Below are 11,882 nucleotides of genomic sequence, written 5' to 3'. Positions count from 1 at the left end.
AAAAACGGTGACCATCACCAGGTTAATCGGTGAAGTTAATTATTTTGACTGGTTATTTGTGTATTAATGGATCCTTTTTCCATCGGCGATCACGAAATTACCCAGAAACTCTTTCCTATCCATCCGCATCCGAGGAGACAAGTTTCTCTATGTGCCATTCAAGCACTCTTAGATTTTGCTGCGCGATTTCGTTTCCGGAAACAGAAATCGAATAAAAGATGATATTGATTCTTAGCTCTTTTTCTTAAATCCGCGGGCGGATACACACACTACGTTTACGAAAATTGGCTACACGGTAGTAAATTGCTTTTGCGATAGTGGCGGTGAGGCTGAGTGATAATCTCACAACCCGCATATAGAACATATGTATCTTCTATATAATGCGTCAAATAGTCTATATAGTGTTGCACAAACTGAAATTAGTAAAAAACTACACAAATAATCTAGAAATCCAAAGATTACCCGAATTGTAGCTATAAAGCTACACAAGTTCTATTCTTATAAAAACTCATTACCAAACAATCTCTAGTTTATATCACGACTTGACTTTGAAAATTCTAAAAATTATACTGCATTTTTCAAAAGTCGCACCCCGCATGAATAAAAGAGACACCTTGATAACAAATTCCGAAAATAATTTTGTTTTTATATATGTTATAACACAGCACAATAACCCTGTCATCTAAATTTTGGAGTTGACTTAATGGGTTTTATTAACACTTCACGTAAGCGCTATTGTCGCAATTGTGCGAATAGTTCATCATGTATTTCGAATAAAAACTCCTTTCAATTAACTAAATCTATTTCTTATTTTTTTTATTCAGGAAATCAAAAAATGGGCACCAGGCTTTAGAAGCCCATTTCATAAACCTTATCTACTATCGTTTCTTTACACATAGCTGCAATGCTTAAATTAATAACCTCATATTATATCCCACTACATATTCTTGTTTGAAAAATTATTCCAGTCACCTTCTAATGCAAAGTCGTCAACGCTTACTCTTATATGTAAATCAAAAATATACTACTTTATTATGCAGTTATCAAACTGAAAACACCAAATCGACCACACCTGACCTTATTGCATCATATTTCTACTTAGTGATAGTAGGAGCCATTAACTAATTTGCCTTTTGTTGGGGCTAAGATATTTCCGTAAAAATCTAGTCACGATATTAAAAAATAAAAATATGTTTCTTAATGAAAAATTCGGTTTCTAAAATCCATAAAATGTACTTCGTAAGTCCCACTGAAGAAGTCCTATAATTACATTTATATACAAGTAGAAAGAATGCTAGGAAATTCACAGTATTTGAATAAACATTTCAAAGGTTAGTTTCTTTTCCACGTCAGGATATAATAATATCTACATAAACAATAACAACAGAGTCAAATACTGGATGAAATATGTTTTAATTTTTATCACAACTTTATTTTATATAAATTTTCGCAAAATATTCGACAACAAGTATACCAATCCATAAATTTTCTAATGATGTAGAGTGTAGGCAAGTGGAGCCGAAAGAATGCTTTTGACGACAGGCGCAGAATGAAGCACAGGCAGGGAGTGGACGACTGGAACGCTATGGACTACGGGAGCGGCATGAACTACGGGTGCGGCATGGACTACTGGAACGACCGGGGCAGCATGTACCGTTGTCTTGACGGCGTGAGCGAGCACTGGACTCACTACAGCTTTGCTATGGACCTGAGTGATGCTCTGGTGGGAAACGGCCGATGGAGCGCTATGGACAACCGAGCCGATCTTGGCCAATACAGGCTCGTGGACTACATGGTGGGTCTCAAGGTGTCCAGCGCTGACTGTGGCCACGGCGAATACGCAAACGAGGGCGAACTATAAAAGAGTTTGAGGAAATATTTAATAATGTTGTTATATTTTTCGTATTAATTTCTTTCCTTACGTATTTGAACATTTTGGAGTTGTTGAGGTGTGCTGATTAGTTGAGCTTGGAAAGTTAGTGTGTGACTGATGTTGGATGCTGTTTTGGCGTTAACTTTTATACCCAAATCTTAGGAAATGATATGAATGAAAAACAAGTATATGGAGTAATGAGAAAACGTCATTACAGCTGCTTCGGCTGTGTCGGTGTGCGTGTGTGTGTAAAGGTTCTCAAGATAATGACGCGTCGTAGCAGCTGATATTGAGTTCAAAAACTCATTCATTACAGATGCTATTTCATGTAGGCATTAAATATATTGCTGCAGCTAAGCGCAAGCTACCAGCTGAATATTTTTCTGTTACTGCCGCTTGTACTCATAGTGATGACTCTTGTGTGCATGTATGTGTGTTTAAAATATTTTGTTTTGCATTACCAACTTCTAGTTGACGTGTAAATTCCTACAATCAAAAGAAGTACGCAAAGCGTAGCGGAAAAACAAGCTTACTTGGCTGTAAGCGATCATTAGCAAAATACTTCACCTATAATGCTTATTGGCGCAACTTGCATTGTATAAAAGCAGGGCAGTGATGTACAATCAGCATCAGAAGTATTTCGGACTCTTACAAATAAACAACTCCCAAAAATTAACAAAAATGTTCAAGCTCGTAAGTTAATATACTTCTATAGTCATTTTCAAATTTTTATTAATTTAAAACACATTCCTGCACAGGACGCCATCCTTGCTGCTGTCTGCCTTTTCGCCGTCGCCACCTCCGTCAGTGCTGGACTCCTAGAAACCCACCATGTAGTCCACGAGCCCGTGTTAGCCAAGGTCGGCGCGGTAGTTCACAGTGCTCCTTCAGCCGTTTCCCACCAGAGCATCACTCAGGTCCATAGCAAAGCTGTAGTGAGTCCGGTGCTTGCTCACGCCGTCAAAACAACGGTACTTGCTGCCCCCGTCGTTCCAGTAGTCCATGCCGCACCCGTAGTTCATGCCGCTCCCGTAGTCCACAGCGTTCCAGTTGTCCACTCCGTGCCTGTGGTTCATTCTGCTCCTGTCGTCAAGAGCATTGTTTCAGGTCCACTTGCCTACACTTTCCATCATTAGAATATTTCAGGATTGGTATACAAACAAATCGAATGTCGAATCTTTTACTAAAACGAAAATAAAATAAAGTTGTGATATAAATTTAAAACTAGCTTATTTATTTTGAAACTTAAAATAACTACTCATTGAAACGACGATGGGCTGTAAATTAATAAATTTTTCCAATGACTTCAAAATGTAGATTAGATTTTTTGTGTGGATATAAAAAATACTTAAGTTATATGTGAAGAGGAGAAAATTAAATCCAAACAGAAGTAAATTACATATTATATTTAGCCGAAAAGTATAAAAAAAAATTTTTGTTGGCTATATAAAGCCTTCGCAAAGGTATGGAAACACACTCTCCATATAACTGTTTGGTTAAAAACTAGCAAGAATGCGATAAATTTATAAATAAATGCTTCAGAGACATACAAATTTACATCAGAGATAGTAAAAAGGGCTTTATAGAGGCGGTGTCAAATTTGAACGATGGGAGCGCCACTGCCCACTTTTAGGTGAAATCCCATCTCTCGTTACCTACTCGACAAATTTCAACCAAATTCGGCAGATAACATTGTCCTGACATTCCTAGTTCTAAATCAAACAAAAACCCTTTCTATACAAGTATAACACAATTTTAAATTCCATCTGATTCTTTTACTTTCCTGTATACAAACAAGAACTAATTAATGTGTTCGTACAAAACTTTGCTTGAATACCCCAGTAGACGTCCTTTTACAATAGTTTTTGTTTTTTGACAGATCATGCGTGAGTCGTGTCAAGTTGTCATATTATTTTTGTTTAGTATTGTTTGGCATTTCATCATGGAAAGATATATAGCGGCCGTAGCCGAGAGTGTACATGAAGACCGTGGAGAGTCGATTCGACGCCATTCGCAGCAACTCGAACTGACGTATGGAACAACTTGACGCATTTTACGTCGAGATCTTTAATTGAAAACGTACAAAATACAGCTTATATCGGTGAAAACGTAACCGTTAATTTCGACCGCCATTGCGCCATGATAACCGACTATGTGATGCCTGAAATTAAAGCTGGTGATCTCGACGACATTTGGTTTCAGCGAGATGGCGCCACTCCTACACGTCGCATTAACCAATGGATTTATTGAGAGTTTTGGGCCATCCTACGGCCACCGTTAGACTTTTTCCTGTGGGGATATGTTGTTAATTCCAAAGTATATGCGGACCATGCCGCTTCGATTCAGGCCTTGGAGCAAAACATCACGCGTGTCATTCGCTAGTCAGCAGTCGAAATGCTTGAACGAGTCATCGAAAATTCGACTTAACGGATGGACTATCTGAGACGTAGCCGCGGCCAACATTTGAAAGAGATAATTTTCAAAAAATAAATGCCAAAGAATGTCCTTTTAGTCCCTAGCAAGATATTGAAATGTTCGGTTACACCCGAACTAAGCCCTTCCTTACTTGCTTATTGCATGGATATTTGTTGATAAAATTATGCGTTCGAACAGAATCCGGAGATTTTTCACGTTTTAATCCAATTTTTCCTATTTACAATGCCAGCGTATCTGAAGCACTATGAAATACAAAATGTAGTTATACTATATCATCACTAATACTCAAGTGAACAGTTAGTTGACAAGAAGATTAATAGCCCGACAGACGGGCATACAAAGTTTAATATTTTGTGTTATCAAAAAGAATATAAACAAGTAAGAAAGGGCTAAGTTCGAATGTAACCGAGCATTTTATACTCTCGCAAAGTCAAATGGTATACTTTAGTTTGAGATTTTTTTGTGGATTGACTGATATTTTCGGTAGAAGGTCAACTATAGGCACTGGGGTCCACATATTTAGTACTTAGGGCCTTGAATAGTTCTGGTTCGATTTAGACAATTTTTGTTCACAAGGTGGCATACTTTAAACGTATTATTTACGCAAAGTTTTACCCCGATATAATCATTGTTGCTTGATTTGCATAGTGGAAAGTGATCAAATCAGATGAAATTTAGGAAATAGGCGTGGTTGTAATCTGATTTCGCACATTTTCGCACTGTAACCGAGAAATATGAAAATAATGTTATGTACCGAATTTGGTTGAAATCGGTTTAGCAGATTCCAAAATATAGGTTTACACCTAAAAGTGGGCCCACTGGCTAATTTTGAACGCGATTCCTGTAAAGTCATCTCTTACCATCCTAGAGATAAAATTTAATGTCTTTGGCAATACTGTTATATGGGCAGTGGTCAGAGTTGTCACCCGATTTGACCCATTTTCACACTGTAGATATAGGTGCTAAAAAAATTTGCTTCCAGTGAATTTTGTTATTTTAGCTTTGGCGGTTTAGGAGATATGCATTATAAACTTATTAGGGGGCGGGACCACGACCACTTTAAAAAAAAAAATTTAAACTGCAGATGTCCCTCCCTAATGTGATTCGGTGTACCAAATAACAGTCTTGTATCTTATTGCGGAGCTTAGTTATGGCAATTTATTTGTTTTTGATGAATGGCGTTTTGTGGGCGTGGAAGTGGTCCGATTACGCCCATCTGCAACACAAACCGTCTTACGGTACCAAGAAACATGTGTACCAAGTTTCATAAAGGTATCTCAATTTTTGCTCAAGTTACAGCTTGCACAGACGGGCGGACGGACAGTCACCTGGATTTCAACTCGTCGCTTTATCCTGATCATTTATATATATTATATAATATATAACCCTATATCTAACTCGATTATTTTTAGGTGATACAAACAACCGTTAGGTAAACAAAACTATTATACTCTGTAGCAACAAGTTGCGAGAGTATAAAAAAAGAGTTAGAAAGGGGCATATATTTTTCCTGTTCATATTATAAAACTGACTTCTTTCAAGAAGAGTTCATACTAAAACAAAAATTATTAAAAAATTATTTTTATAGGAATAATTATCATGCTTCAAATGAAACGTTTTTATTTTCTCAAGACTAGTTTTAATGTTTGTATCGCGATTTCGATAAAAGATTTTATTATTTCATTAAATAAGTTCGATATTCAATTTTAAATGTATTCATTATACTGAAAATATTTAGATTAATAGGAAGCAAAAGTAATAACCTAAACAAAGGAAAGCAATTGTATAAGTGTCAGGTCTAGAAATTTCATTCATATTTTTTCAATGAAAAACAACATTATTTTGGTAAAATTCGGCATACATCGACTATATCGATCTTTTTTCTGGCGAGTATTCTTTTGCGGTCTATAAACGAGAACCAAGTTTTGTAGGTAAATCTAATTACTAAACATGTAGATTCGGTTGTACCGCTCTCTCAAAGAAATTATGTAAACTTTTCAGCCTATGTATACACTAGCACCCAAATAGGCGAATTATAGGTATCGATTTCTGTTTTACCTTGCTAAACATGTGGTATAAGTGTTTAATTGTGAACATCAATTAAAATATCGTTTTAAGCGCGCAAGCATAAACAATGGTCGAAACAAATCAAGCGGAAGTATTAAACGGAAATCAAAATATATTATTTTATTGAAGTAATCAATTTTATATTCTTCTAAAAATGGCAATATGCAATGAGCAAAGAGAATAAACGGTTAAAGCACTCATTAACGCCAACTAATGCTGACAAGTTTCGTTTGTGTCTAAGACCTTTTAGACCTTGGGCGACTACTGCTCAGCGCAATTGAAGAGCAACGAGCTAGTTGGACAAAATTCAAACAATTAATAATTTAGCAATTTATGTACTTGATACATGGTATTGTACTTTACGTGTATAACATACATACACATTTATTTGTGGGAGTATACTTACATATGTCTGTGTGTAACACCAACATGTCTGTTGGTAACACCCAAATATGAGCCAGCAATTTTTCACACTCCATCAAGTAATCACACGGCTGTTATTGTAATCAGATTACCTTTGTGTAAGCCCTAAGTGGTTAGCCCTTCAATTCAACTACACATATACAAAACATACAGAAAAAATATTCAAAAAAAAACAAAATGAATTTATTGCAATTTGTAGGCGAATTAATTCTATGACTAATTCGGTTACCACTTTGTACATTTGTAAATGTATGCGGGTATTAAATATTGCTTACGCCTACTAACTAGTTCCAAACTAGTCTATAGAAGTATTCAAAAGGAAATGCATACAAGGAGAAAAGTCTAAGGTATTAAAATCTGTTTTCTGAGTGATCTTGATTCTACGAAAATCATCTTATAATTTTCATATGTTAGTTTAATAAAGTTCTGGATCTGAAAGAGATATAGTTGATATGACCAAATTTAACCCGGACTGACTAACATTTTCACGTACAATATTGTTATACAAATAGTTATTATTGCTTTAAAAATAGACACCTCAGCTAATCCAAGCTTGCCAATGCTAAATTCAGTTTTCTATACACTTATAAGCCTCGGCTTAGGTGATCTTCAGTGCCTTCCGCGAATTTTGCTTTTTTTTTGGTTTCGGCTCATTTTTGGACCATTTGTTGGAGTTTCGACGTTCGTATTCAAAAATTCACCTCTGGTCACCAGCAATGATGCGTTCGATACAGAGGCGGACCCAGGATTTCGGAAAGGCCCCCTCTGGAAAAATTAGCATTATGTGGAAGTGAATTTTGTAACAGAAAGACTATGGACTAATATTATACTTTCTTATACACAAAAGCGTTTTCTTCTCTAGTGATGAATAATACGGTCAATTAGTTTGAATAACGTGGTTGATTATAATTATTAGAGTTTTCGAATATATTTTGGAAATGTAATAAATAATATTAGAATGTGCGAGATGGTAAACTGTTTTAATGCGATGGGTGTAAGGGCATGATTCGTGAACACATTGAGGATTATAGAACTCATCGTTTTCCGGAAATCGAGTTAAACCGTTTTTTGCTCTTAATAATTCACCCCCACATGGCCCGAAAACTATTTTTTTTGCTTTCAAAAATTACCCTTGACTTGTTTTTAGACAAGGGTAGGTCCAACCTTTGTCTAAAAACAAGTCAAGGCTCAAAATATCCAAAATAGTCGGTTGTTCAAACACGAAAACCTCCCGAATTTCCGAAACTGGTTTCATGAATGTAGGGCCCTTATTTAGCATTGGCACGCTTCATACACAAAATTTCATACTAAAATGTATTGAGTCGATCCAATAAGATTCTCTGCTATCTCTCTGCTATTCTATTTTCATACCCTGCTTCTTTTTCGCTTGTTCGATGTCATCGTCATTAACAGAAATGAGTGAAGGACACGCATGTGGCAAGTTTTCGATGAATTACCGACCTTCACTGAATGCTTTCTTCCACTCAAATATTTGTAGCCGTGATAAAGTAGAAGACAATTTCAACAAAAAAGTAAACTTGAAAAAAATTTACTGAGGCATACGAATTGATGAAAAAGGTTTATGGTGATGTTTGTATGAGTCGTACACGATTTTATAACTGGCTTTCACGATTCAAAAAAGATCGTAAGGATTTTAATGACGCCCAAAGGCCAGGTTATTCAGAAGATAGTAATCGTGGTGAATTGGTGGATACAGTCCGTAAAATTATTGGCATCGATGCAAATTTGTCTGCGAAAATGTTGGTTGTGTGCTTTTTGTTCAACATGAGTTAAATGAAGAAGTATATTAAGTTTGCCACGAACTCTGTAACACCCAGAAGAAGACGTCGGACACCCTATAAAAAATATATATAATATATAAATGATCATCGTGACGAGCTGACTTGATTTAGATATGTCCGTCTATCCGTCCATTTCCGCCGCTATCGAGCCACTATAGCTTCTATACAAACTGAACGATCAGAATCATGTCCTTGTAAAGAAAATTTTTTTGTTGGACAATATATCTACACAAAATTTGGCATGGACCAAGGCATAGTGGATTTCTTAAACATACTCGTAAGTAGCATCCAGTTATGAACATCCACTATGTTCATTGTCTTAGGGAGCACCTAATGATGTACGGAATCTAGCTTCAGCTATGCTGGACCTGGCGTGGACCCCAAACTCAGGTATGAATAATTTTATACTTTGATTCAGTAACTGTCATGATGGATGTAGTCTTTACTTAGCTCTTTTACTACATACGAATAGTAGTACTACAAACAGTACACCATTCTGTCATGCAATGATTTACTACTGGGTTTTAATTGAGCGCATATTACATGCATAAGCATATGTTATCAATTTTAAGCTGCATTTGGGTAAACTACTTAAGTTCCATGCCCTTCAGTCACGATCTGGCTGCACTTCAGTGCGTAAAGGAGCTAAAACAGAAAAGAAAGAAAAAAGTCATAATAAACAAATAAATGTTGCACCGCAAAACTTGCAACCAAATCCAATTGAATGATTCACGGTCAACATTTAAAGTACAAATGAAAAATACATTTAAATAAAAGTAAGACAATTACATAAGCTCTCTACAAATTGAAGTACGTAGAACCGGCCCACCAACTAACCGCAGCATCCAAATAAATAAAATAAATAAATACACATACATACACATATGGCTGAAAATACTCGCTGGCCAGAGATGTTTTTGACGGGTTAGCGTGATAAGTACAAGTGTATATGTATATGTCCCTATGTCAAGGTTGCCTTTAAGCAATTAACCTATAATTTTGACAACTGCAACTGACGCCACCATCACATCTGCTGAATGCAACATCAAACGGTAACAAAAGCGAAATTAATCTCTCTTTAGTGCTTTTGTTCTCTGTTAATTTTAATGATTATTTTATTGCCTTAATTTTGTTTCTTCAATTTCGCATTTAAAGGAGTTTTATTTTTTTTAGTATTGGCTTTTTGTTGTTGCTGGCATAAAGTTAATTTGTATGGCCTGATTATGTAAGCCACCAACTTTGTTTGCCAAAACGTTCATGCATATATAAAGGGTCTACCAACAAAACAGACGTAATGCTAAAATGAAATAAAAACTCAAATTTAGTCAAAATGGGCTCTGTTTTTGTTTTTTTGTTTTGTTATGAAGTTAATTTTATGTGATTTATTGTTTGAATAAAGTTTCGGTCAAATTGCCACCACGGCTCCGTTTGCATATATCTACCTGTTTACCCGGTGCAGCATTTGGGCTGGAATTTCGGCTATAGTGCACTGAAAGTTGTCTTCGAGCTCTTCGAGCGTTGCTGGTTGATTGGGGTAAACCTTTGATTTAACATACTCCCAGAGAAAAGCGGCGTTAAATCGCTTGATCTTGGCGGCCATTTGACTGGGCCACTTTTCGAAATTAACGATTCGTCAAACTTCGCACGCAATGTGTCCATGTTTAGACGTGAAACATGAGGCGGCGCACCGTCTTGTTGGAAATAGAGATTGTCCGCGTCGGTTTCATCGAATTACGGGAAAAAAGTCGGTCAACATCGTGTTATAAAGCTCGCTACTGATGGCAACGGCATTTCCTGCCTCACTTCGAAAGAAATAAAGCCCGATGGTGTAGCCATATCACAATCCACACTAAATGGTTCATTTTTAAGGATGCAATTACCTGAACCACACGTGAAAGCGGCAATTTTGTTTGTTAAAGAAATGGGCCGTGCTTTCCAAGAAGAGCTCTTACAGTAGCCACCGGGAACTTGAATTTGCGTTATGATCAAGGAAAATTTCCAAGCGTTGTACCAAGGTGAAACGTGACATGATGAAATGGCAAACCTTACTGAATACACTAACATAATTCGACACAAATCTATAAGCAAACATGACCGCCACTAGCTGTCAAAATCACGTCATCCCAATTGGTAGACGCTATAAATACGTCTTTAAACTGTATGGTATATGGATATGTATGCAGGTGTCTTTCTCCTTTTTCACCGTTCAAGACGATGGTAGGTGTGACTCATTGCGTTAGTCTACCAAAAGTAGCAAAATTTGTGAGGATAACAACAATTGAAAAATTAAACCAGGGCGAAATTAAATGAAGCAGTAGAATTTCACAGACAGCTTCTGCTGCAAAGAGGCTCGGATTCTTCAGGCTGCCGTTCTTCGGGAAAGCAGTCAAAAGATGTAAGCAACTGCCAGCTGGTACTGGTTCATCAACTTCTAGGACCTAGACCACGCAAAGATGTCAAATCTGGTCTCACTTACAGAAAACAAGTAGTGTATTAAGTCTTTCCAAACATTAAGAGACTAACTGGAGAAGCGTATTTATAAGTACTGTCCCTTTGGTTTTTGCCTTAACTGACGAGAACGAAAAATGCTACTATTTGATTTCGACCAAAGAAGTCAGTTAAGCTTTGCAGAAAAGTTTATAGAATGAAGAATAGTGACGTTATATTTATAATTAACAAGGAAACTGTATATAAAATAAAACTTATAGGATAAAGAGAAATTTCTTTATTAGTGTTTATAAGAAGCTAATGGAAACGAACTTTTTAAAATACCAAGTTACAACATTCCTTTAAAGTGACTCCACGTTTTAAGAAGGAATGCCCTTCTCAACGATGTTTAAAAATTAATAAATTTTTTCGAATATGTTTACACATTTTTTATTTTCTCTGCTGCTAAATCACAGTAGATACGGAAAACTAACCACAGAACTTTACAGCCATAACCGACTTCACAAAGAAATTGCAAACAATCAAAAATGATTCTAAGTGTAGTTAAAATACGTATGTACATAGGAGTTTTCTGTAAGGACCGAATTACGGTAGCAGTAAACGTACTCCCCCGAAGTGCAGTCTAGCGTTGAGATTGCTAACTGCGCGCTTACTCAGTAATAACAGCATCAAGCTACTTAATTATCAGACTTGTTTGGGTGTCTGGTCAGAGAGGAAGTATTGAAAACTGCGAAGCCGATAAGCTAATATGAAGGGCGACCTTACCCGTTCACATCGGAATGCGAACGAGTTGGATCTCGGTTGGCATCTTGAATTTGACGACCAGGTTCTGT

The 11,882-nt window shown here is 36.5% G+C and overlaps 2 protein-coding genes across 2 annotated transcripts; one reads left to right on the top strand and one right to left on the bottom strand.

The window, feature by feature from the left end:
- Positions 1–1,394: 1,394 nt before the first annotated feature.
- LOC106623356 (uncharacterized) lies at positions 1,395–1,997 on the bottom strand. Its single transcript, XM_014242849.3, has 2 exons — positions 1,923–1,997; positions 1,395–1,855 (listed from the first exon to the last, which is right to left on the bottom strand). The coding sequence occupies exons 1-2, from the start codon at positions 1,932–1,934 to the stop codon at positions 1,490–1,492; spliced, it is 378 nt and encodes a 125-aa protein (XP_014098324.1). The 5' UTR covers positions 1,935–1,997; the 3' UTR covers positions 1,395–1,489.
- Positions 1,998–2,471: 474 nt separating this feature from the next.
- On the top strand, positions 2,472–3,097 carry LOC106623357 (uncharacterized). The gene is made up of 2 exons (XM_014242850.3): positions 2,472–2,566; positions 2,632–3,097. The coding sequence occupies exons 1-2, from the start codon at positions 2,489–2,491 to the stop codon at positions 3,007–3,009; spliced, it is 456 nt and encodes a 151-aa protein (XP_014098325.2). The 5' UTR covers positions 2,472–2,488; the 3' UTR covers positions 3,010–3,097.
- Positions 3,098–11,882: the final 8,785 nt, after the last annotated feature.

The sequence above is a fragment of the Bactrocera oleae genome, chromosome 6 (genome assembly GCF_042242935.1).
Source record: "Bactrocera oleae isolate idBacOlea1 chromosome 6, idBacOlea1, whole genome shotgun sequence".
Lineage (NCBI taxonomy): Eukaryota > Metazoa > Arthropoda > Insecta > Diptera > Tephritidae > Bactrocera > Bactrocera oleae.
Note: the sequence above shows the minus strand (reverse complement) of the source record. Positions and strands in the feature narration are given on the sequence as shown.

Coding starts and splice junctions, on each gene's coding strand:
- LOC106623357 (XM_014242850.3), top strand. CDS start 2,489: ATGTACAATCAGCATCAGAAGTATTTCGGACTCTTACAAATAAACAAC. Junction 2,567..2,631: donor TAACAAAAATGTTCAAGCTC/GTAAGTTAATAT, acceptor ATTCCTGCACAG/GACGCCATCCTTGCTGCTGT.